This window comes from Cyprinodon variegatus, unplaced genomic scaffold (genome assembly GCF_000732505.1).
Source record: "Cyprinodon variegatus isolate N-32 unplaced genomic scaffold, C_variegatus-1.0 Scaffold34, whole genome shotgun sequence".
In the NCBI taxonomy this organism is placed as follows: Eukaryota; Metazoa; Chordata; class Actinopteri; order Cyprinodontiformes; family Cyprinodontidae; genus Cyprinodon; species Cyprinodon variegatus.
Window position 1 is genome coordinate 1,335,812 of NW_015150487.1, and position 26,420 is coordinate 1,362,231.

Below are 26,420 nucleotides of genomic sequence, written 5' to 3' on the forward strand. Positions count from 1 at the left end.
CGGTCCGACGAGGCTAGCTAGCCGTAGCCAACAATTTGAGGCTCTCTGGATTTGTGTCAGCTTTGCCTCTAGCACCGCTTCTCCCTCCGGTCTTGGAGCTGTAAACATGCTCTCCTACGCTCTCAAGCAGCTCACACGGGTAACTATTATTTTATAAAACATGTCTGTCAGTGTGTCATGTTTTAAACCGCGATGTTTTTTGTTGTGTAACTAAGCTAGCCTTTCTGCACAGGGGAGCTGCTAAATGCTGCCAGCATGGGTTGGTATCAACTTAGAGTCAGGGTTTAAAGTTACTGCTATAAAAATAGTCTTCAAATGTTTAAAACTAGCTCTCTCCTCTGCCTTATTCCGTTTACACTGTTGATATTTTAAGTTTTTGCTCTCTATCAGGTGAGATAGCTGAGTAGCATTTCCATTTTAAGTACTAAACTAAGTTTGCCTGTAGCTCCTTTCATGTAATGATGCAACAGTCACTGTCCCGTGTCATCATGAGGGGGATCTGCAAGAACATGCATACACAAATGGTCATGTTATGCAGAAAATAAATCAGTTAAATTGCTTTTAGATAGCCTAGTGGTAATATCTTATATTTTATGAATTTCCTGAAGTTTGCTGCACATTTAGGAGTTACTTTTTATTTGGTCTTTGCTGTGGAAACTAGAGATGTAGGCAAAAAGGGCAATACCAGAAATGCAATTTAGTTACTTGTCCAATTGTTGAATTAATCCTAGCTGGATTAGCTTATTTAAAAAAAAAAAGAAGGATACTGTTATGCTTATAGCAGGGGGTGTAACCCAGCAGGGTGATATACTGAGCAGAGATAAGCAGCTGGCTCTTTCATCTAGTATTAACAGACAAAAGACCATCAAAATCTACAGTTACTTTTTTGCACCAAGATTTCTAACTCAGGATAAAACTTATTGTTATATATCCTTAATTTGATAAAAAGAGATGTTGTACAGTCATTTGTTAACATTAAACGTACCTCATTAATGGTGTATTGTTTCTAGGGGTGTCCCAATACAACTTTTTAATTTCTGATACAATAAAAATATTGCAGCTTTGTGAATTAAACAATACCAATATTAACTTGATACGATATTAGCGAGAATCATACCAGATTTTATTACTTATTTTATATTGTAAAATGTTCAAAACAGCTTTATCAAGTCATATTCATAAAAAAAAAAGGGAAAAAAAAGTCAACAAACAAAAGATGTGAACATAACCAACTTCATATACAACATATATCATTCAAGGTCTCATCTAATTGGTCAAATGCCCAAATAAGATGTACAGCCATTTAGCTGTATCTTTGCTGGGTGGTTGAATATAGATCTTGTGCTTCTAGACCTCACTGAGGGACAGGGGGGGGGAGGGGGGGGGGGACTCCATTTGTAAGGGGTAAGCCAAGAATCAAAAATGCTAACTTGATCTATAAAGGGTTAATATCAGATTCAATATCCCTACTTTTTTCCTAGTATGTGTTTTCAAGATGCCATTTGTCCTGTTGACCATAGGTGTCTTTTTGTCACTTAATTTTACCTTATGCTAATCTCAGGCTGCCATTTGAAATATACATCTGCACATTTATAAATAACATGCTTGTTCATAGAAAGGAGTTTTTAACTGTCTCTTAAAAAGTCAACAGTAATGATGATAACATTAAAGGAAGCCAAACTTCTGGTAACAGGATCTCCAAATTCAGATATTGGAATTGGATCAGAACTGAATACAGAAGGACTGCATTGGTACATATTTAAAAAAAAATAATAATAATCTGATTTTCAGAAATTGAAACTGCTAAACAATTGATAAAATTGATTCGTTTTCCGGTCCTATTTTATCCTTATCAATACGCAAAAAGATTTTTTTCCCCCTCATATCATATGTTTTAGTTTTACTAACCTGCACCTGAGGGAGTTGGTGAGGGTTCAATTTAAGTGTAATTTTAACTGTTTAATAACTATAAGCATGCTTTGTGTGAGGGATTGCATTTGAGTCAATGAGTCGATACAGTCAACTGATTTTCCTTAGATAGATTAGATATAAAATATCCCTCTTTTTATTGACTTTAAGTTAGCAATGTAAATAAAATAAAAAAAATTGAACCCATGATTTACTGGTTCTTTCCCAGTAGTGTTAAAAGTGCAATAGAGCATAGTATCTGCTCCTATGAACAAGAGAAAATATGGACTACATGACCTCTTACCATGATATTGTTATGCAGTAGATAAAGGTTTATAGTTGTCTAAAAACATGTTTTAGTTTTGTCAGCAATCTCCTACTGTATGATATAGTGTATTTTTATTTTTTACTTGAAGTTTAGTCAGTTTTATGTGGCATATATTTATATCTACTTTTATTGTGTTTCCTATTTAGACTTTAGGTCAATAGATTAATAGGAAAGACATGAGTCTTTCTTTCCTATTAAGCCTTTAGGTCACATGCATGCATGCTTTCCCCATCAGTGGAAATCAGTTAAGCAAGTCCGAACAGACTCACAAGATTCGTACACGTGTGCACTGTTAGCCTGTCCTCATGAGATCCATGAGTTAGTTTTCATTTAGTTTCTAGCTGCAGTTGAAATCTGTTCATTTTTTTGTTGCTTTTTTAGGGTAATAGCACTTTTCTTTATAGAAACTAAATTGCTATATAGGAAATAAAATGTATCCATCTAGGGATATTAAAGAAGTCATATTTGACAACTTTGACATAAAAATTCCAACATTCCATGTGCAGTATTAGTGTGGATTTGGACAGTAGTTTATTATGCTTCTTGGCCCTTTGCATTCCCAAAATCATTAAAGTAAAGTAAAACAGGGTTTGATGCAATTGCGGATCTTGACTTCGCCGGCAAAATATAGCTTGGCTCCATATTTTGACAGTGACGGACGGAAAAATCTTACGGGGACGGTGACGTGCGGAGGAGAAGCGGTGGATGTGGAACAATTCTCATTGATTAAAATGACTGCGCTAGTGCTCCGCACAATGTACGTGAACAGGACGGAGCAGTGACTGAGGGTGTGGCATATAGGGGTCAGTGTGGTTAGAAAAGGAATCAGCACCTAAGGCAGCACACTTCATCAGCCCCTCCTCTACTGCTGGTTAAATAAGTTTAAAAATGTTGTTTCCTCTACCTATACCTTTCAAATATTGGCCAAGAAGTTTCTCTAACCATAAGCAACCCTTGATCCAAACACGGATGCTGTGGGCTGAACCTCTGTCCCTTTGTGCCTCTTCACCCCATCCAGTTTACTCAGTCTGGTGTCACCCTGGGTCATTTGTAACCGACAGTTTGGGTATTAGTCAGTGACAGAGAAAAGAGGCATCGATATATCAGACTGATGGATTCCTGCCCTGTTGGCTCTTCTTCTCTCTGTTCTTACATATTTTTTTTTCCTTTACCATCGTTCCCCTATAGTCCTGTTTGTTTTCATTCTGTTACAAGGTTAATTATTGTTTGCTAAAGCCACTGCAAGACAGCACCCATCTGTAAAATTGAGTCAGCTCAGCCACTTGCATGAAATGGATAAAAGAAATACAAAACTGGGAATAATTAAAAAATGTTTCTATTTTCTTCCTCTGCTATTTTTATTTTTTACAGATGCACATTTTACAAAGAAAAGCAACAATTTGATCTGATCTTCACAAAGATGTTGTCTTATTAGCATCCTGGTTATGGTGGCCTAATCTAGCCCTTTTCTCACTGCAGAGCTTTCATAAAGTTCACCTTCAAACAACAGCGTAACCTGTCGACTAAAAATAGTCCAGCTGTGACACATTTGGTGCTTGGATCCTGGCTCTCACTTATCCTGTGTTTATTAATTAATCTTCTGTAATCATCAGGGCAGAGAAATGAAGCTGCAGAGAGGCGAATCACAGGGACAACCTGCGAGTTGTTTGTAGAAACCAGGAGCTGTTCTATTTTGGTGCCTTATAAAGAAGCCATTGGCGCTTAACATGGCAGCGTTTGTTTAGCTGCACTAGTGGACAGGATGGAGACAGGAAGGTGGGAAAGGGGAAAGGAAGATGCTAGAAACAAGCAACAGCATTCTTGTTTCTTAGGTAAATGATGGAATACTGGCTTATTTTATTCCTAGTAATGTTGAGTGCAAAAGATAGTTACTGTCAGAATTACATAATTCCTCTAATTTCTTTATGAAAAGTGACCTTTTTTTGGTGGGGTGGGCCTTCATGGCCTCTTGTTTTTTTGTTGAAAAGTCGGTTTTAAGTCAATAATCAGCAATACGTTACCCTTATGTCAACGCCAGAGGTACATCTTTTAAAATTTTGTTGCATATTTCTGATCTCTGGCTTCCGTAATATTTCTGTAATGGACGTTATATTTGTCTTCTATTCTGTAGATTGCATAAAAAGTATATGCTAAATATGAAAAGAAAGCCATGCAATAGTGGTTTTATCTGTAAATATTGTATTTAAATAATTTAAATTGTTTAAAGGGCAACAATTTGTGCTGTGAAACCTGCTTATAAAATAATCATGTTTCTTAACAATGAAATTATATCACACTAAATGTTTGCAGGTGAAAGCCCAAGGTGTGGATTGGTGGATGATTGGTGGATGATTTTCCAAAAATTATTTGATCGTATTGATTAATTTTATTAAGTTTATTGTCACAAGCAAAAACTGAACATTGTCTGAAAATAAAATGTAATTTGTTTTCCTTTTTTTAATCAAGGAAATGCTTCTACATCCTAAATTTGTTCTTTTTCAGTGTAAAATTCTTTCAGCATCCTTCCTCCTGCAGTAACGTTTGATGCTTTTCGAAGGTAAAGAAAAAAAAAAACGGTAAATTTTTTTTTTTAGCTTTCCACTGGTCTGGCCAATCAAGCTGAAAACCTGCAAGTTCTCTTCATATGATGAAATCTCAGTGCATTTCTATGTAAGGGTGTCCTTTCTGATGTCTAAGAAAAAGGACAAACATATATCAGGTGTCTCTTCTATAACAACTTTCCCTTCCTTAAAATTCAAAGTATTTCTTTTTATGTTGTTTCCATGTTTAAATGGGAATAAAGAGAAGGTAAAGTACCCTCAGCATTTTCCTGTACTCAAGATGAGAATAATGGCTCTTTTTAAATGAATGTCCTAAGTTAGTTCCGGGCATAATGTTAATTACTTTTTAATGATGCTATTAAAACGGAGGCTGTCCTTCATAACCTAGCCCACCTGTACAGATGATAACTACTGGTTAGATGTGGAGTAATTGATCGAAGCATACTTATAATAATAGTGTTGATTAAATGTCAGGAAAAAAGCCAGTTTATTCTTCATGCAATCAACTAGTCATGTATTTTATTTAACCCCTAATGTTTTCCTCCATAAAGCACTTCTTTTTGAGAATTATAATTGCATCAAAGTAAAGCTTAATTACTTTTCTGTGTCTGAAAGTTTTCTAGCTGCCCAAGCAGTATTTAAAGAAAAACTGAGAAATGAAGGCAGAATTCAACCCAGTGGGAGGATTCATGTTTTAAAAAGAACCCGTTAAATTTTAAGTCTCTGCACTCTTATGCGATCCGGCATTGCAGCAGCAGAACTTGCCAGCCCCAGTCTAGATTAGATAAGCAGGAAGTGCTGAATCTGTTCTCTCTATACCTCCCTTTTGGTACACTGAGGCAGTTAAAGTCAGTCGCTCAGTTCTAGAAGTGCTGATGGAAGCATAATTAAAAAACTGTGCTGATTATTGATATCGTGCAAACACACAATCTTCTAATTGTGCCAGGCTACATATTGAAGCGCAGTAGATGAAGACTTGAAAAGACCCTTTTATATAAAAAATGTACCGTCTTGCTTTGAAATGTGAAATGTTGGAGTCTTGATACTTTATGTTCTATTCACTTGCCCTAATCTATGATCATCCAAAAATGTTTATTGTAACTGATAGCATTAGTAGAGATTTTATTTTTCCAAATGCTTCTGTATTTCACGCTGGCTTTATGAACAACGACCTACTTTCCGTTTGATCCAATTTCAGAAAATGAGTCTCTAAAACTGTCACACTGTAGATTTTCCATACGTTATTTTGCTCATACCCTCAAACATTCACTCCTTTCTTACCCCCAGCCCTTGTGCCAGCGGGCCTCCACTCGCCTCAGCGTGCGATTCCAGCAGTCCCATGCAGCCACCCGTACCGCCGTCGAAGATGGCTCCTGGACCGGACAAGAGAGTCTGGCTGAGGACGACCCAGAAATGTGGTCTCTGCTGCAGAAGGAGAAGGACAGACAGTGTCGTGGTTTGGAGCTCATTGCATCAGAGGTATTTTAAACTTAATATTCCATAATCTATACACATTTTTCTCCAGTTACAATAATTATTCACGCACTCCTAAAATGTATGGAAATATTTTGTTCATTTTCAAAGTTTCAGGGGAAAATCCATATTTTAGATCTGAAAGATGAACAGAAATACAGTTTGTAATAAAAGGGGCTTTCATTTGTCACACAAAATATTTTGTTCAAATCTTAGATTTGTTTTTCATGGTACCGAAATGATAGATTGTTGGCATTCTAGGTTTGAAAGTTTTTAAACTAAGATCATAGCTAATTTATCAAGCATAATGCAACAGAAGGTTTAACTAGTTGGGTTCTGATTGATTTGGTTAACTAAAAATCCATGGTGTGACCTGATCTATTTACACTGAGGTTTATCTTTCCACAACATTTGATGTAAATGCATTATCATCATGTTCTAGAAAGGTAATGATTGCTATCTCTGTTCTTTAAGGCAAACCTACTACATTTTTTGTTTTTATTTTTCACTGACCTGCACCAAACAGAAGCTTAGTTATTTTTTTTTCTTTTAACAATAAAGATGAATGATCAGTTCATAGATATTACATTTATTTAATCATCTGCTGTCCTTGTCTTAAGCTCTTTTGCTCATAGTAATCTTGCTGTCTTGGGTTTCTGAAATGTAGGTTTTCAGTTTCTTCTCTGCTCAATTTCATTTTTTTATTGCTGTGAACTCATTTGATTCATTTTGGCGTATTTGTGTTGTCCAATCCATAATAAAATCATTTTTAGGGATAAAGACCACTGCTCCAATATCTGTCCATCTAAAACGTAGTTTCATGTCAAGTGTCAATTTATTAGTTTATAAATAAGTCCAGAATAGTCAAATGGCTGACATTTCTCCCTCTTGTTCTTTTATGGCCCCTCTCTGTTTGCACAAACTCTGTGTTTCAACTAGAGCCAAGTAGCCCACCAAGGTAGGTGGGGTCATCAACATAGAAGACTAGAGCCAGAGAAGGCTGCTGACTGACAGATAAGAGAGAAGGAAGTCATGGAGCACCATGAAACTGAAGAAACAAAGCTGAGTTAAAACTCATGCTATCTAATGCTACCTAGCCGGCGTACAGCGATTTGTAGGTTCAAGACGTTAGTTGTTATAATACTTTGTTTTAGGGATGCAACTAATGATGATTTTGCAAATCAATTAATCAATCAAATTTTTTCGATAACTGATAAAAAAATCTGATGACTGTATTCCCTGCCAGTTGATAATCAGATGTTATCTGGCATAACATTTTCAGTAGTTCTCGGTACGCTTAGGATAACATCCAAGTTAATACTAGAAATGGTAACGGTGACGTTTAAACTTTTTAACTGTTAAGTTCCCTTTTATAACCATCCTATTGTGTTTGTGCTTTTACTATATTTATTTTACTTGGACCAACTGGGATTTTAGTTAAACATCTCGTTGATAGCCTTATATTATCTTTTACATTATGGCCCATGGCATTTTAGCCTTTTCTCTGTTCTCTGTACCAAAACTCCATATTTTGTATTTTAAAACCCAAATGTAAACTCCAATTAGCTTTGATTATGAACCAATAAAGAGAGCAAACTTCTTTACTTGTCTATACAATTTATTTTGGGAAAGAAAACCTGACACAATGGTTTCCAACCACAGTTGGATTTATTCTTTATATTCTTTTTTTTGTTCTTTTGAAAAACCTGACAGGTCAATTAATATAATTATAATATTGTGTCGATTTTGCTAAAAGTTAGTGATATAACTGTTCACACAAACTCTTAAGAAGAGCAAATGTTTTTTGTTGGTGAGATAATCAGCTATCAATCAAATGTTCTATTGTAAAAACAAGGAATTTTAACTTGTTGTTAAAATGAATGTCTGAATCCTTCCTAGAAAAAAAAGATTTTCTCTTTTAGCCCAGAGCCCCACGGTGAGAAATGAAGAATGTTACTATTGAGAAGGGAGATTGTGTTTTATCTTCTGTTGTTCTTTCTCTCTTCCTCTCACTTCTTCTTGCCACAGTAGTTGTTCAGTGGAGTATATCAGCCTCTTCTCAGCACAAAGCCTGATCGCTCTAGTGTGAGATAAAGCTGGTATCTTCATCCTGCTTCCACCTTAACTCAATCTGCATGGCACAGTAACAGACACAGCCTGAATGAGAAGACATACATTTTTTACACGTGACCAACCCAGCCAACCAACAACCTCCCAAAAGGCTGTGAAGTAAACTGTTTTCATTTGCTAATATATGCACATTTATTGACATGACAGATGGATGCAACAGAAAGCTGTTACTAGAACTGTTATTTTCCTCGATCTCCTTTTTGTTGCTTTAGGAAAAAATAACTCTCCCACTCGCATATGATATATGACCACCACCCTATCAAAGCAAAAGGTGGGGAATAAGTTTGTCTGTTTTTGCCCTGACAGACTCTAAATTTCTTCAAACAAGGTCTAAAAGGGTAGTTAAAATTTATCAGTTGCAAAGTAGTGATTTTTCCATTTCTAGGTCCATATAATCAAGGGGTCAGAAATGAATACTTTAGACTCAGCTGTAGATAGAGTTGGAATCATCATAATGACTGTGAAGAGCAACAAAAGATAGAAAAGCATGTATGGCAACCCGTGTGGTGATCAATGCCACCAAATTCCCTGCAGCCCAGTTTTACTTTCTAACATAGAAAAACCAAAGACAAGGCACTTTGTCAGGATTTTGTGATACAAAAACACAATCGAATGCTTGATCATTAATTTGATTGAAGGGAAACCTGGTTTACAGATTTGGGGTCGTTGTATTGCAGGCAATTAAAACCTCCATGATGATGTCAGGCCTTAGGCTTGTATCTACATCTGTCTTCATCTCTATTCTGGGTGGGTTCTTAAGTGTGATGTACAGTTTTTTCTTTTTTTGTATTGTTTTATAACAGCATTGTTTTACATGTAGGAATGAAATGTACAGTTTGATCTAATTATTTCAGAGTTGTTTCTTCCATTTTTGCTTTGTCTCAATTGTCTCAATTAATTGGATTAATCGTGATTAATCGATTATTGAAATAATCGTCAACAAATTTAGTAGGGATGCACGATATAATCGGCCCCCTATCGGCATCGGCCTGTATCGGCCTTAAAACTGAATATCGGACATCGGCCACCCCACCGATATTTAACCCGATATTTGATCAGCTTCTGAGTTTCTAAAGTCTAAAAAAAAATACTACTTATTCTTCTTCCTCAAAAACTTACAGACTTAAAAACTTCTAAAGACGAGGGAAAAAATATTGATACATTAAAATATCACAATATGTTCATATGCTGATATATTGCCATTTAAAAACACCATATCAATCTCTTTTACTAATGAAATATTGCTATATGTCATCGTTATGCTACGAAATACCCCGAAAATTCACGAAATTTTGCCATATTTTTATATGTTGTTATATTGACGCGGTATCGATCTATTTAACTAACAAAATCTCACAAGAATTTGCAAAATATCACGAAAGTTTGTAACAGAACGATGAAATTTCACGAGATTTTGAAAGTAAAATTTGATATCAGCATATGAAAATATATTTGAGTAAAATATTTTTCAAAGTGTCAGAAATGGATAAAAAAACTGCTATTTTCAATGACTACTTATATTTGTCCAGCTTTAACATCGGTATCGGTTATCGGCTACATGAGTTTTAAAATATCGGCATATCGGATATCGGCCAAAATCCCAATATCGTGCATCCCTAAAATTTAGTAATTGATTAATCGTTAAATGGAGTATAGAGCCTATAAAATATGCCTATAGCTGACAGAGCAACCCACTTAGATCAGTAATTATATCAGAACTATTAAAAAAAAAGTAAACATTTTGCATTTAAGATGTCAGTATGTTCAATCCAGAACTACTCAAATGGATACATTTTAGTATTGGCTGGTTTGATTTAGTAAAAAATCTTCGAGTAGAACAGTTATTTCCCCACCACCATTAGACCGCTGAATGTTATATAAAATTAGGTTTATTTAAAAAAATAACAACCCTAAATGTTGGAGACTGTAAATCATATACAGTTGTAGGTTTACATTGATCATTGCTGCTTACCTTTTATCACTGCTACACTTTCAAAAATGAAAATTTCTAAAGGGCTGTATTCTTCTTGTCTTCTTTTGTATTCGTTTTACATACACGCTATGTTTAAAAAAAAAAGACAAAAAAGTGTAAGTCTAAATTTATTACAGATATACCTCTTAAGGTATGCTTAAATTAACATTTGTCATATTTTAGCTTTTCCCCCAGCATTTTGAAACATATTCTTAGGAGAACCCCTTCATAGACGCTGTTTGTCTTTTTCTAGGATTACACAACATCCATGCAGCTGCATGTCATGAAATTCGAAACGAGATATGGGGGCATAACAAAACAGCAGGACGACTTAGGATTTGCTGTAAATCTGAAATATTACCAACATGCTAATATTTTATTTTTATAACCTCTATTTTTTGTTGATGTTTTTTTTAATCTCCTTTCCTAGATGTGAAAAAAAATAAGTTTAAAAAATGTAGATGGAGGGTTGATTGCTTGTAAAAGCTTTGTCCTTATTTTCCAGCTGAACACACAGACAGCACTTTTCCTTAAAAGTGCATTTTAACATAAAAATCCAACAACAAATATGCCACACAGATATAGCCCAACATGTGCACTAACGTTTATCACATTATCTTGTGTCCTCCAGCAGTGTAGTGATGAACACTGTGAAGTGTAGAGTGTTAGTCTATGGACGTCCACAGGTTCAATACTGTAATGATTGCTTCTAGCCAAAGGGGGATTTCTTACTATCACTTAACAGACTTTAATTTGCCATCCTTGTCCCTTCTATCCTCTCATATCATTGATCTGAGCGTGTGTGTGTGTGTTGTGCTCACAGAATTTCTGCAGCCGAGCAGCTCTGGAGGCTCAGGGCTCATGTCTGAACAACAAATATTCTGAAGGCTACCCAGGGAGAAGGTGAGTGTTTACTTAGCCACGGCTTACCAACATATATTCTGGGCTTTGGGATATTTAATGCAGCTCTAAAAAAATAAAAAAAAAAAAGCAAACATGCCCCTGATGTGATATTACTGTGTTTTCCATGTTACATACCTTTACTAGTAATCCACTCTCCTAAGTTACTAAAGACGAGTGGGGCGGGGAGCGCTGGGTATATTTATAGTCACACTTCTGAGTGTTCATCTATTTTAGTGTTGGGGTTGTTTTCATTTTGGCATTTATGAAAAGTAACAACAGATTGAAAGCTTTAAAGATGTAAAACCCTTAATGGTTCGATGTCTCGAACACAACCCTCATAAATCTATTCAGAGCTAAGTGTTGACCCACCCCACATTCATCCTCTCTGCTTTTGAAGACTTCGGTGTAATGAAGCAGTGTTTTTTTTTTTATGAAGCAGTCAGCTGCTTTTTCACCTGCAAATCTGCTAAAACCTTTCTATAAAATGTCCAGCCTGAAACATCCACAGTTTGTTGGTTTACCGATGGTGGAAGATATTTTTATTTTAATTGACGCATAACACTTTCTAAATAGTTCTAGTGAGAAAACATTCTGATGAGATTTTTTCTCTAATGTCCCACATTATTATTATTTACAGTGTCCTGTCTGGCAATGTGGCAATAACAATAATTGTCTTGATGCCAAAAAGAGCCCAACAGATATACTTTCACAAGAGGAGCAGTACGCCTATCGCCATAGTGTTCCGCTTGTTTTATGCATATAAATTGCTTTATTATAATTATGCAGGGAGTTTTACAGATTGTATGGACACTGCAATGTAAACAGAACAGGAAAGGAAAAACAGGGAAAAAAAGGAGAAAAGATAAAAGAAAGTAGAGATAAAAGGGAGATAATGATAAAACATTTTCAGTCTGCTTCATAACCTCCCCCACAAGGAAAGACAGCATCAACCAGAAATCTCCGTATTTAGCCCTCCTCTGGATGAACTGTTTTAGCTTTCCACGCCCCGTCCTCCTGAACGCCAATGCAACTTGCCACCATGATAGCTGGTTAGAGTTTGTAAAAATGGCGACTAGGAGCATGAAATAATACCCTAGATGGATGCTGTAGCTCTACCAATGGGCTGCTGCAGACCACTCTGGACAGCTTATTTCCCGTTATGACTTCATAAGGGGAATTAAACAGAGCATTTTGATCAAACATTAGCTAATAGGTGGAGAAAGACAAATATAGAGGTTAAAGGGCTTTTTTCTTTCATGAATCTCAGACACAGGCTTCAGGACACATATGACTATTAGAAGAATGTTTAGAAATTATAAATGAATAGACACTTCATTAATAGCTTTCATTATAGACATTCCTTATGCTGGTTGCTTTTAGTCTGTTAGGAGAATTAAAATAAAAAAGTTTCTTCATTGTGCGAAGGTTGGACCTTCATATGCTGGAATTCCAAACCTTGGCTAAAATCTAATCGTCACAACACTGATGCCTACTGTTTGCCTGAAAGATGCTAAAGTAACTTTAGTACAACAGCTGTAGGTTTACATACCGCAGCTGGAAATCTCAAATTAACAAAGTCAGTCTTTTCTTTTTCTGTGATGTTGGTCTTAAAAATTATTAGCATAACATAGAGTCTAAAAGTGATCTAGTATTGTGATATTTGGAGGACGTCTGTTGATTATATCACCGATTTTAAAATACAAAAAATAGGAAATCTGCAGCTGTAAAAAAAACTCAAATAAATTTTGCAAATCCCTCTTTGATGTATTCAGGAAGGAAACAAGAATCCCTTAAAAGTAAAACTGTTCAAATTAAAACCAATGATTCTGTCTTAAAGTCATCACTCTATGATTTAGTTAAACTTCTTCCAAACTTTGAAAAAAGAGATTAATGTCAACAAGTTTGATATTGACATCTTGAAATTAATTGTTTTCCTATTAATTCCTTTTTTGCAAACAAGAATAATGGGACTTGTGTTAGCAACAAAGCCACAAACATTAATTTAGAATTTCCTTTTTTAATCAGTTACATCAAAGTTTTTCCCCCCAATCTGTCTCTCATCTTTGGCTTTAGGTACTATGGTGGAGCAGAGGTGGTTGACCAAATCGAGCTTCTGTGTCAGAAGAGAGCTTTGGAGACCTTTGACTTGGACCCGGAAAAGTGGGGCGTTAACGTCCAGCCGTACTCGGGATCTCCTGCTAACTTTGCTGTCTATACGGCTGTTCTTAAACCCCATGACCGCATCATGGGCTTGGACCTGCCCGATGGAGGACAGTCAGTATTCCCTTTTTTATTTTTTTTTATTTTGTTCTCTCTTCTTTGGTCTTTTTCTTGTTCTTATTCTCTTATTTTTCAAAGCTGTCCCAGTTTCTTTGTTGGTCAAACCTAGTGTGTCACTTTGAGGCTTGAATGATAAACACCATGATCTATTCCTTTTTTTCCCTTTATACTTTTATCATTCAAATTATTTCTAATGCATAAAGTTGTCAGAATTGCGCATTGAAAAGATTCTTTTTTTTTTGTCATTGCAGTCTTACGCACGGCTACATGTCAGATGTGAAGAGGATCTCTGCAACCTCAATATACTTTGAGTCCATGCCTTACAAGTTAAATGTAAGCAGATGATCATAGCACACATTTCAAAGCACACTAAAGCTTTAGCTGAACTGTTCCAGTTTGAAATCGAGCTGAAACGTATTTCAAAATTCATTCAGGGCAAACTTCTGTTAAAGGATACAAAGAACCATAATAGAGCTGCTTTCTTTTTAGTCTGGGTTTTCATTTTCACTTGATGCTTTACTTCGGTATTATTAAAATGCCTATCAATGGCACTTCCAGAATGTAAAAATGGAGCATATGTTTTGCTTTATGTGAATAGACCATTTCTTTTTCTTGTATCAGTGTAGGAACAAAAAACAACAAAAAAACTGATACAGCATCATTAAGCAAACACATGTTGGGACTATCATTGAGCCCTGTACATCCCTGTCAGTGCAATGGCTGTGCTGCACGTTTGGTTTTCTCTAATTGCAAAGAAATCTGCTACTATAATAGCGTTTGGACAGTCGAACTGATGTAAATAACCGTGAATTACATTAAGGTAAGGTGTGCAGCCATTTAGAAAAAAAATAATTGCAGCAGTTAAAAAACATCAAGCAATGTAATAACCTGTTTTAACAAAAGTAATGCAAGGGAGATTGAAGCACACAGTAAACAAAATGATGTTCTCTTTAAGTTGCATGCAATAATTTTATTATTTGTAAGATTCTAGTAATGATATTCACTAGTGGACTCACTTCCTTCCTCTTTTCCTTCCTTGCTTCCTACCAGTTTCTGAATCCTTACCTCCCATCTTTAAAGCCTTTCCCGTGTAGAAACATCTGTCATACGTGTGTATAAATGTGTAGCAAGCCCTGTATCTTAAACATCCATCTACTTGTTTACTTGCATTGTGATCTGTAAAAATCAGTGTCCCCGAAACCTTACAGGATATCTATACAGCAGATATGATCGCTCCTCCGAATGTTTAATGTATTTTATACCCATGGATCAGGATTGTCTGGTAGCAGCTGATGGATGGCGATGAGGGTCTGCTTGTCCAGACCTGCTGATGTATGGGCAGGCAGGACCCCTCTGCGAGAGAGATAATGGGAAATCGACAGGCTGGCCAGCACCACTGGCTCTGTCCTCACAATGAGCAGCTTGATGGAGTGAGGAGGGCATCCATAGATGTGCTCTTGAGATGGGAGATTATTAGGTTGTCTAAATAAAGCTTTCTCTGCTCCTTTCGTCTCTCTTTTTTCCCGTCTCCAGCTCCCGTATTCTCTGTTGTTTCTGTCTTCCACTGTTTTCTTCTTCATTCAGCTGTGCGTCGTTGTTTTTCCTCCAAAGCTGGGAGAAAAATTAGATGGGTAAAAGTTTAGTTAGCGCAGACAGACAGGTCGGTTCATGTCTGTCTCATCTCCATCCTCAGAGGTGCAAATGAACTAGCATGTTACTTAAATTGCTGCGGTCATTGAGAAGCAGCGGGGAGAATCTAAAAACCAGCCTGATCCGTTCAGCCTCATCTCACCAGTTTAGCAGAACTCTGAAAGGCTGAATTAGGATAAGTAGTGGTGCATTACTGCAATTGCTCCATCTTCCTCCATGATATGATAGGTGTAAATGTCTCTCTTAGATACATTTCATCCCTTTTTAAAAGTGCCCAAAGTACTTCAATTGCAGCTGCTTCGAATGAGCTTCAAATGGAGAAATCTCTCCTCCGTGTTCATATCCTCACTCTTGATCTTCAAACATCTAACTTTTTTTCTGTTTTTTTTCCCCCCTTCTGACCTCTACACTCCTGCATATTTTCTTATTTTCTTCATCCACTCCCTCTTCATTTTTGCTTCTTCAATATTTCTTTTCTCTCCTCTCAACCTGCCTGTTATTACACAGCCTGCTTCGGGACTCATAGACTACGAGCAGATGGAGATGACAGCCAAGCTGTTCCGGCCCAGGCTCATCATCGCTGGCACCAGCGCCTATGCTCGCCTCATTGACTATGCCCGCATCAAGAAGGTGAACTAAGCTCCCTAATATTCAAACCTCACCCTACTTTCACCCTGCCTAGCCTCTACCTGTTTTCTCCACTGTTCACTGTGTTAAGGAGGTCAGAGGAGGTTCGTTCTTAAATGTAAAACTCAGTCAACCTTTTCATTAAAATGTCAAACTCACCTGTCTGTTGTAACAATAGGTCAGACCCCGTCGGACCTTCTTGCAGACATATTTATACCTTCTATTCAGCTTTAGAAATATCATAGCTCTAAATCCAAGCGTTCTCACTTTTGTTAGCTATTTTCAAACCTTTCGAAACAGTTTTCATGCACACACAGATGCTTTCATCCTTTGTTGCCTCACTCTCACAAAAAAAACTGCACCAACTTTTAAACACACTTCACTGCTCTCTTTGATGGTGCACAAGGGGGCCCTTTAACGGTTTTTGTTGTACCAACTGGCTAATTTACTAAAATCAGACCATGTCTGGTTCCCTCTGTGGCAGAGCTCCACTTTAGCTAGCACCATCAGATGGATGTATGCTACCTTTATTTTTTTTCACCGTTGGCCCTTCTTTCTATATAGCAAAGCTCTTTAGCTCTGCTTTTTTCATCCAAATTGCATCCAGTATAAATAAAAGTGGAAGAGACTCGTTCTTTTTAAAGCACAATAATGTATTGCTGTATGGTTTTTTTGATCTAACACCAGACATACATTTATATTTTTGAAAGCTATTTATTGTTTGTATCTTTTATAATAAACCCTGGCAACTGAAAGCCTAGATTTATTGAATGTTGCCTTCATATTTCAGGGCTCTTAGGACTGCCAATTAGAGTGTAATTACACATCTTAAAATATATATCTCCTCTCTGAGAAGATGGGTAACGTCTGCTGAAGTCGAGTTGGTGATCAATTCTTAATCATGCAGGGAAAATGCAAACTTAGAGAGGTTAAGACTCTGCTTCTGTTGCCTTTCAACAAGTTCAGCTCAGTGAAATACACCTCTCCCTCTGCTGATAACAGACAGCTGAATTTATTGTGTTTTAATATTAATGTCCTATCAAAAAAATAAATAAAAGTTTGAGATGGTTTTCTTTTTCATCCTGTCAGGTATGTACAGACATTAACGCCTACATGCTCGCTGACATGGCTCATATCAGTGGCCTGGTGGCAGGAAAGGGAGTCCCCTCTCCCTTTGAACACGCTGACCTGGTCACTTCTACCACACACAAGTCCCTCAGAGGATCCAGGTGAGGTCCTCATTATTCCGTACAATATCATTGTAAAGGTATTCAAGCTCCTAAACCTTATTTTATTTTATATTTTCCATTTTTCTCATGTAACAACTTCAATTTGTTATATTTAGAATTAGTGTCATAGTCCAACTCAAAGTCACATAGCTGTGCAGTGGAAGAAAAAGTTTTGCTAAATCTGCAAAGTTTGAAGGTGCATTTGTAGTTGACCTACTTCAATTTTTAATTTCAATTACAGCTGAAACTGTATTGGTATGCCTCTACCTGCTTTGTAAATGTAGAGACTTGATGTTTTTCCCTCACTTCTGATTTCTGAAAATACCTCAAGCTCATTGGAGGAACTTTTATTTTGAAGTCAACAAATTTTCCATTGGATTTAGATGCTTCACTATACCATTCATGATAGTAACTTAACAAAATATAAACGAAATTCAACGTGTATGATTGCTTCTGCAAAGAAATCTAGAGTATGCTTTATATATGTTAAATGAAGAAATAATTCAACAGTTCAGTTTTTTGAATTTTAAATTTATAATTGTTTTACTGAAGAATGATTTTGTTCATTCTAGAGCTGGCCTTATCTTCTATCGTAAGGGCATCCGCTCAGTGGACAAGAAAGGAAGGGAGATCATGTACGACCTGGAAGATAAAGTAAACTTTGCAGTGTTCCCGTCCCTGCAGGGTGGACCTCACAACCACGCTATTGCTGGAGTAGCAGTGGCTCTCAAACAGGTCAAGAAGTAAAACAAATACCTTGATTTATGTGGAACTCTCACTTTCTTTGTTTTTTTTTAATCATTTACAGTATGAACTGTAATTATCTCTTTAATGCTGGTAGAGACAATTAAATATCTGGTCTTGAAATCAAGTGTTTTCCAAACAAATAATGCTAACCCTCTCTATTGTTTGTCCAGGCTCAGTCTCCTATGTTTAGGGAGTATATTACCCAAGTACTGAAGAATGCAAAGGCCATGGCTGGAGCTCTTCTCAGCAAAGGCTACACACTGGTATCAGGTAATACTGCATGTTTTACACTTGACTTTTTTAACCTACAAATAAGACATTGATTCATCTAACAGCACTGGAACAAACTCATGAGAACCTCCTGTCACACAGATGCAAATTACACAGCAGGAGGAAAAAACAAAGGTGCATTTAAATTCATGATGTGCAAATGGACTAATGCCAGTACAGCTGCCTTGCCAGTCAGGAAAATAAAGTCTGATGAACGTGTTCACTCTGCGATTGTGAGAAAATGCTTGACTGTTGTTTAGCATTTAATATGCTGGTCTCAGCTCTTTTTTGATCTATGGCCCTAAGTTGATACCTTTTAAAAATCTACCTGTTTTGTGCTTACACTGCAGCATCTAAAGTAATTTGGCATTTTAATGCAATAACAATAAAAAGACTGTTTTCTGTAGCTAAAATAGAACTGTTACTCAGTTTGTCCAAAGCTGCCAGCTGGGAGTCTTGGTACTAGCGTGAAGCATGCTAATCTATCTTTGCCTCACTCTGTCAGCGTGGTTGCCAAAAATGACTAAAGCTAGTTGTTGCTAAATTAAATAAAAAGGAGAGGGGGAAAAAAAGGTTTTACCGCTTTCATATTTTTTAATTAATCAGTGACGGTCAACAGTAAACAAAGACAACCATTTTCTAGTTTCTAATTAGATCCGAATCATTCATCTCACATAGGGAAAGATGAAGCCTCCAGCTTGGGAGCATTAAACTTAGAGATTGAGAATACAGCTTAATTACATTTATGTATCAGAAATTTGCATCAGTCACATAAAACAAACTGTTAGTCTGTAACAGCCCACCCAAAGGAGTTAATTTGGTTACTCAATCAGTGAGACTGAACTACATGGTTAAAAAAAAGAAAATAGATCATTTAGAAAGGGGGGAACAAAACGTATAATTCTCTGAATTGTGATTTATGTTGGAACTAATCACGTATAGTTAAAAAAAAAAAAAAAAAAAGCTTTTACTGATCATCCAATTTATCTAAATACTTACAAAACAAAGATAAAGATAAGAACAGATATGACATTTAAGTCAAATCTGACCTCATGAAAAAGTATTTGTTGTAGTTCTTATTCTCTGAACCTAAAAGTAGAAGGGTTTTCGCTGACTTGTGATTTATCAATACATAAATGGACTTTATGGGGAGGTTGGAAAGGTGAAATTAGGGCGAACTTCCTCAGCTTCATCACCTCTGACCACCTTGAACTGCTGCTGTAAAGCCAGTAAACGTTTTACTTAAGTTTGTAATCAGACCGTGGGCTCACAGCTTGGACTTCAGCAGGTGAAATTTCCGCACTCTTGTCTCTGGAGCTGGCAAAAGGGGATATGTGTACATAAATTAGTTTTTAGCCCACTTAGGTCACCCCCAAACTGGCTGGCTTGCTCTCTCCTAGCACTGACCCCCGAATGTCTCCCAGTTCCCAAAGTGTAGCGCCTCCACTGTGAAACAATTCATCCTTTGTTATTATATTGTATTGAAAGTCTGTTCTCATTTGAAAAGGATATGAAGACATTTTTACTCAGATCTTCTGTTCTTTAAGACATTTCTTTTTAAAGAATAATATGTAAGCTGTCAGATTTCTGGATTTCTACATTTAGTCCTAAAAAACTGAATAAAAGGTATGCACAGCCTGCTTTATCTGATTTCTTGCAAACTAGCTTCAACTGAGCTACAAGTTGCCTTTGTTACATTATAACACCTTTAACAAACATAATTACCTTGCATATGTACATTCAGCCCATTCTAGTAATTCATTGTCTTATCTAACAAATTCAATTAATTTTTGAGTGTTGTAGGTACAAGCTGCATACAATCTGCTTTCTGAGAAGATAAAAATTAACCAAATTACATAACTAAATGCAAACAGCTACCTGTGACCATAAAACTCTAAAATAGAAAATGAATATTTAGTTTTAAGAAAGGGACTCTTTTAAAAATTAGAAAACAAATACCCCAAAAAGGGTGTTTTGATCTTAACTATTAAAACAAACCAAAAAAAAAAAAAAAAACATGTAAAAAAAAAAAATGAAATATTGAAAAACTGACAAAAGTATGGATTTTATAGTTTGCTTTTAAAATAAAAGTCATGTAGCCTGAAAAGTTATACTTTTCTCCTATTGGACCTGATGTGTAAAGGATGCAATCTTCAGTCTGGGTGTTGGAGGTGTGTCTGTTGCACCTGCCTCTTCAACTGAAACTTTTTGGATTTTTGTGATTAGTTAGATTTTTAAAGTTCCCAGCCCTCCTCTGTCAGAGGCTGGGTGCACAGCGGCAGCTTGATATATGTGTTTATGATCTGTCTGGTGGGTGTGGACCCTCTGAAGGTTTGTGGCAAAAAAGATTGTGGAAGCTGTTCAGTATCAAAATATATGAATTACCCATTTATCACTTTATGACAAATTTCTCAGTAGAGGGCATATGAATTGGGAACATTTAGTACTGAAGCATCTGCCAGAAGGTTAGTAGAAGTTGAACATTAATTAAAACATCTGCAGCTCAGTGTTTGATGCATATGGTTACTTTTAATTTAAGGGCCTAAATAATGAAGGGGAATGGTTTTAAAGGCTTTCTGTAAAGAAATGTTGCCTTATCTCTGCATTGAGCTGTCAGTAACATGTTGGATTTTAATGTTTCAGGAGGAACAGACAACCACCTGGTTCTGGTGGACTTGCGCCCAAAGGGCATCGATGGAGCTCGCGCTGAAAGAGTACTGGAGCTCGTTTCGATCACAGCCAATAAGAACACATGCCCAGGAGACAAGAGTGCCCTGACCCCCGGAGGCCTCAGGCTAGGTACCAATCTGTCTCTAGCTGTGCTCAAATAACCTATAGAGGATTGCTGTATCTGATGAGCTGAAACCAAGAGGACAAAAATGCACAAATATTCTTTTCTTCTTTTTTTTGTGCTTTGAAGATGTTGACTAAAATAATTTTACTTTTTTACCATCTCTACAGAATAATTAAGTATGCAACAGTCAGGTCTTTTCTGGCTAGTACTGGTATCTGGTGTCTTGTGTTAAGTTTTATCAACTCACATAACCAAACGGTCTTCTAAGAACAATTTCTTACCAAAATACCTGATACCAAACGCAAAGGTTTTTCTTTTTCCTTTTCCTTAGAAAGTCCACTTTTAAGCAGTATCTTGGAGCTGCAGTGCAATATTCTGAAGATATTGCCTTATCTTTGAACTATTTTCACAGTAGCATCACATCAACTGTCAGAATTTGTGTTGTTTTGACACATTGACACAGTCTGTTCACATTAATTGACAATTCAAAAGGCATATTTTCTTCAAATCCCCTGTAACGTAGAGAAGAAAGACAGTAAAATAGAAATTACAAAGAATGAAAGTAATTTAGGTAATATGATTGTATTCTTGGTCGTAGGAGCTCCAGCTCTGACTTCAAGACAGTTTAAAGAAGACGACTTTGTGCAGGTTGTGGAGTTTATGGATGAGGGATTCAAGATCGCTTTGGATGTCAAGAAAAAGACAGGTAAGCCTATTTGAGAAGAAGTAAACTTACCCGTAACCCAGTGGTTGTTGTGACAAGATATTTGTTGAATAAGCCAAATGAGGAAAAAAAAAATTCATTTTGGTACTTAATAAATAATATAAAACATAAAAGAACTAAGAAGATACACATTTTTTGTCTTTACTCTTCACTATTGCAGCAAAGCTCCAGGACTTCAAGAACTTCCTCCTCCAGGACCCGGAGACGGTGGCTCGTATTGCGGATCTGCGGCACCGGGTGGAGGCATTTGCCAGGCCGTTCCCCATGCCTGGCTTCTGCGACCATTAGGCGAAGTCACAGGTCTGGAACAGCCAGGTGGCAGACAGCTGGCTGGGCAGAAGTGTGCATGGAGAAAATGGAAAAATGTCATGGTAGTGAAATGTGGATGGTGCCTGAGAATTAGGATGACTTTAGTTCACTTTTTTATTTTTTGCAATCAGACCTGCTGAGACACATTTTTTTTTCTTAATACTTCTGTCCTGTCATTCATTGATCTATTCTTGAAAATCCAGCCTTCAGTTTGAAGGAAACAAACGGGGAAAAAAATAAACATGACAGATTTTTGTATCGCTGGAGAAGCCACTGTCTGTGGTGTGTGAAAAGATTATTCTCAGCTGTCTTCACACCGTTTATTTAATGCAAGCGTCAAGAGAACAACAACTTGTCAAATCAGATTTTTTTTAGACTCACTTTTATGATTAGTAACATCAGGATACACTCCGTCTTAAATTTTCTTTTTAAGTTCTTAGCCATGCTATATATATATATTTATATATATAATATGTTATTTTAAAACCAAGGACAGAGGGCCAAATCAATATTCTGTTAAAGTCTTAATTTCTCTCTAAAGGATTTCAGAATATATATTTTTTAAATGCATTTTACAAAATTTTAGGCTCTCTTTTGTTTTGTAAACCAACTTACAGAGGCTACACAAAACCATATATTTTAACATGATATAGTTATTTAAAACAACACTACAGGTTTTATTTAGGGTTTTACTCGCTGGAATTTTGATTTATTGGTTTCTGTTTACCTAACTGGTGACATCACTTTTCTTCGAGGATTTTTTTTTTCATCCTCTATTTTGCAGTAAGAACAGTTATAAATATTCAAAATCAATAATAAAAATGTCAGTTAATGTTCACAGCTTTTTTTGTTTGTTTACAGAGATTATACATGGCATTTCTATTTATGGTTTTTAGAAGTAAATATTACATGATCTCCATCCTGTGACCATATGATGTCATTTTAAAAAACATTGCTAATGATTTATAAATGTCCTTTGCGCTATTTCCATTGCTTTGATGCTTGAAACTGTGAAGAAATCTGTATCTAATGAAATGTTTCAGTGTTTTATAGTCTTAAGAGATTCAGTTTACCGCTGTGGTCATGGTCACTGCATCAGTGAGAAAACAAGATTCCTGTTTGAGAAATGAGCCTAAAACAGCACAATGATGAAATACGTCTTAGTCCTGAGGTTGCTCTTACTTTACACAAAGCACAACCTTTAAACTAATGTTTTTCCACGTTAACTTCCTAACCAAGCTTTTGCCAAAATATACCAGAAAGTATTTTTGCTAACATGTTTATTCATCAACTGTTGATCTGAAAAGCATCTGAAACAGTTTTTGGTTCTTGTAGAAATTTGTTTTACAAAAAATTGTTTTACTCTTTTCTTTTGTTGAATGACTTTGTTAGCATAATACTTATGAAATAAACTTACAAATGTGAGCTGTGTGGTGGGATTTATTTTATAATGGTAAAAATGTTTGTGTTTAAGGTTTATCTTGGGTTTACATATGTCTTAATAGCATTCTTCTTGGAAGTATCTTTGGTTTATAAATTATAAATTTTACTTAAACAGTTTCAAGCAGAACCTTCAACATCATGGGCAGCAGCCCATAACAGTAACCAGAATTTATGACCAATTAGAGAAGGGGGGCATTACCATCTCCCCCAATGAGTTTGCTCCAAGTGCCCATCAGAGCCTAGCATTTCCCCATCGCCCAGCAGGTAGCCTGACACCTTGCTGTGTGCTAGAGGCCATCTGACTGCAGCCAATAGTAGTTTAAGAAAAAGACCTTGAAGTTCTTCAAAGGTTAAACAGGGCTGTACCCATGAGCCAAGTGGGATGTCCAATCCCAGTAAAGTACTACTTCCTACATGTTACATATAATATCCCTGCTCTACTATGTGTAAGTCAAATGGTAACATTTCATTTGTAAGCAAGTCATTAAACTCTACAGAAGTCTCTTACTGATCATTTAAATCGTGCTGAAGTGGAGGCCCATCTGAAACATGAGACTCCATCGAGCTTGAGATGTGATGGTGTTACCTTTCTCTTACGTGGAATCCCATTCCATGTAGGGTGTGCTACTTTTTAGGTGTGTTTCTGCTCCAGTGCAGAGATTCAAATGGATAAATTAGCTCCTCAGGATGTAATTATGTTTTCCATGAGCTGTACCACTGGCTCTAGGGGATCTCATTTAGTAGGGGAGCTGTTTTAGTACATACTTGGCTTTGGTATAGATGAATGTCCTAAACCTTTCTTTTCAAATGTTGCACTCACTAGGATCGGATCACCTGCTTCTGCAGCTAAGTCTTTGATCATGTTTCCCTTTTTTACTTTGGGATTTAAAGCATTAAAACACTGGTCATATCAGATTTTTTTTTCAGTTTCTGCAAATATGTAGGCATTTGCTGATTTTTAAGGAATACTTTTTCCTCATTTTGCAGTTTCCCTGCTTCCAAACATCTTTTACCCTGTCATCTTTTTCCCTTTAATAAATTCTGTGGTTTGTAAAGTTTATTTCTTATGCAGATATGCTTATCCATCAATTCGATAGGCAACTCTATATTTTTTCTCCTACTTCTGTACAGTAATTTATTTTACTGCAATGCCACCCAGTGTGCCGTCTGCCTATGCTGGAAGGGCAGCACGCACAAAGGGCTACGATGGAGCCTCAATGCTAAAATAGGAAATGGCCTCAATGTTTAAAGCGCCTGGTCAAGTTCAAGGACCCCAAAGCACTTTACATTAAATTTTTTCAGTCACCAGTTCATGCACACATTAACATGCTGTTGGTTGTAATGGCTCACTGACGCAAGTGAGGGTGCTTTACACAGGTGTTGATGCAAAGATGCTTGCAGTGATTGAACACTGACTGGGTTCGCTCAAACTAAGTTGTTAATGGTCCCAAATTCTGCAGAATTCGTTTCATAAACCGTAACAGTTACACGTGTCCTGAAACCTGAGGTTCACAAATAAAAAATAAAAAAAAATGTTTCCCTCTCTCACTTCCTTTCTCCACCTCTTAGCTAATGTGTGCTCAAAATGCTCTGTTTGAAAAGCATTCCCCTTAATGATGTCATAAGGGGATATAAGCTGTCATGAGTGGTCTACAGCAGCCCATCAGTCAAGCTATGACCCTCATCTAATGTATTATTCTGAGCTTCTTGGTTATCTCTACCAGCTTTGAATGATTGTCACGGTTGTGGATTTTTGGGGCACGGCCTTAAGGGCTGATTATACTCCCGCAGCAGTGTGTCGCAGTGAGCTTGTCGAAGGTATGATGCAGATATTTTTGATTTATGCCCAATTTTGAAGCGTTGTCTGCACTATGTTATTCCACGCCATAACGCAAGAGGGACAATCGCAAACCCGCTGTGGGTCTAGATACGGCCGAGGAGGTGGAAAAGCGCAAGGGGCAAGTTTGTGCGACAACGGAGGGACATAAGATCGAAAAAGAGCAGAGGTCCAGGTGAAAAAAGCATCCCAGCTTTCTCGCATACCTCGCTCTTTTCGCTGGTCCATCTTTACTAGTCGGTTTCCACAATGGCGTCATACCAAGCAAACAAGTTGGTAAGGTACCAAACAGGAAATACGCATAGTATAGAGCGGATGCAGGTTTGACCAATCAGAGGCCTCCTGTCTGCGGTCACCTACAATTTTGGAGAGGTGCAGCAGAGTGTCTGCGGAAAGGGCGGGGGCATATCTGCATTAACTGCGACACGTGCAGACGACCTGGTTTCTGAGCATGAACCAGCCTTTAGAGAGGACAGAGGCATACAGTAGAATGCCAAAATAGCTCGTCCAGAGGAGGGCTAAATAAGAAAATTCTTCGTAAAGGTTATCTGTCTATTTTGAGGGGACGCTCTGGGGGCTTTGTTGTCGATATCTTTTATCTTCAAATATAGAATAACATTTGAACTTTAATTCAGAAATCCTCAATTTTAAGAAAGGGAGGATGAAATGCTTTTTAGACCACCACAGAGCATGCCCAAACCGATACTGATTGGCTCTGTAAGTGCAGAATGAAAGATACTGGTTTTCATTGTCTCGCCAGATGCCCAAGGCCACGTCGACATGTGGCAGACGATTGCTGAAATCAAACTTGCAACATCCAGATCGACCAACAACTAGTCTTACCCATGCACTACTCCCCATTTTATTCCTATCACAAATGGAGCAAGTTTTCTGAATCTGAACCACAGCTAAATAAAGTCAGTTCAACTTCCTTAAAAGCAGTGAAACAGGTCTTTACTAACTGTATTAGTCACAGTTTTATTGAGCTATTCTATTTAACCGTGAGTCTTTTTTTTTTGGTGTTTTGGTCCATGCTTTTGACTAATTTTACATAAATAATACCAATATACTAAAAGCATCAGGGTCCGTTTGTCACAGTCCAACAGGCTTGTGTTTGTTTGGAGAGTTTTTTTTTTTTTTGCAGCTCACTGTCAAAGTGTCAGCCAGGAATACTATGTGTAACATCTCTCTGGGATTTCATGGCTGATATTTTTTCCTAGCACCTTATATTCACA

At 36.9% G+C, this 26,420-nt stretch overlaps 1 protein-coding gene across 1 annotated transcript; it reads left to right on the forward strand.

Annotated features, from left to right (window-relative positions):
* shmt2 (serine hydroxymethyltransferase 2 (mitochondrial)) lies at positions 1–22,135 on the forward strand. Its single transcript, XM_015402874.1, has 12 exons — positions 1–139; positions 6,085–6,276; positions 11,196–11,275; positions 13,349–13,549; positions 13,807–13,888; positions 15,713–15,835; positions 16,922–17,061; positions 17,634–17,796; positions 17,979–18,078; positions 20,722–20,877; positions 21,471–21,578; positions 21,757–22,135. Exons 1-12 carry the CDS (start codon positions 107–109, stop codon positions 21,882–21,884), a joined length of 1,506 nt encoding a protein of 501 aa, XP_015258360.1. The 5' UTR covers positions 1–106; the 3' UTR covers positions 21,885–22,135.
* The last annotated feature ends 4,285 nt before the right edge of the window (positions 22,136–26,420 follow it).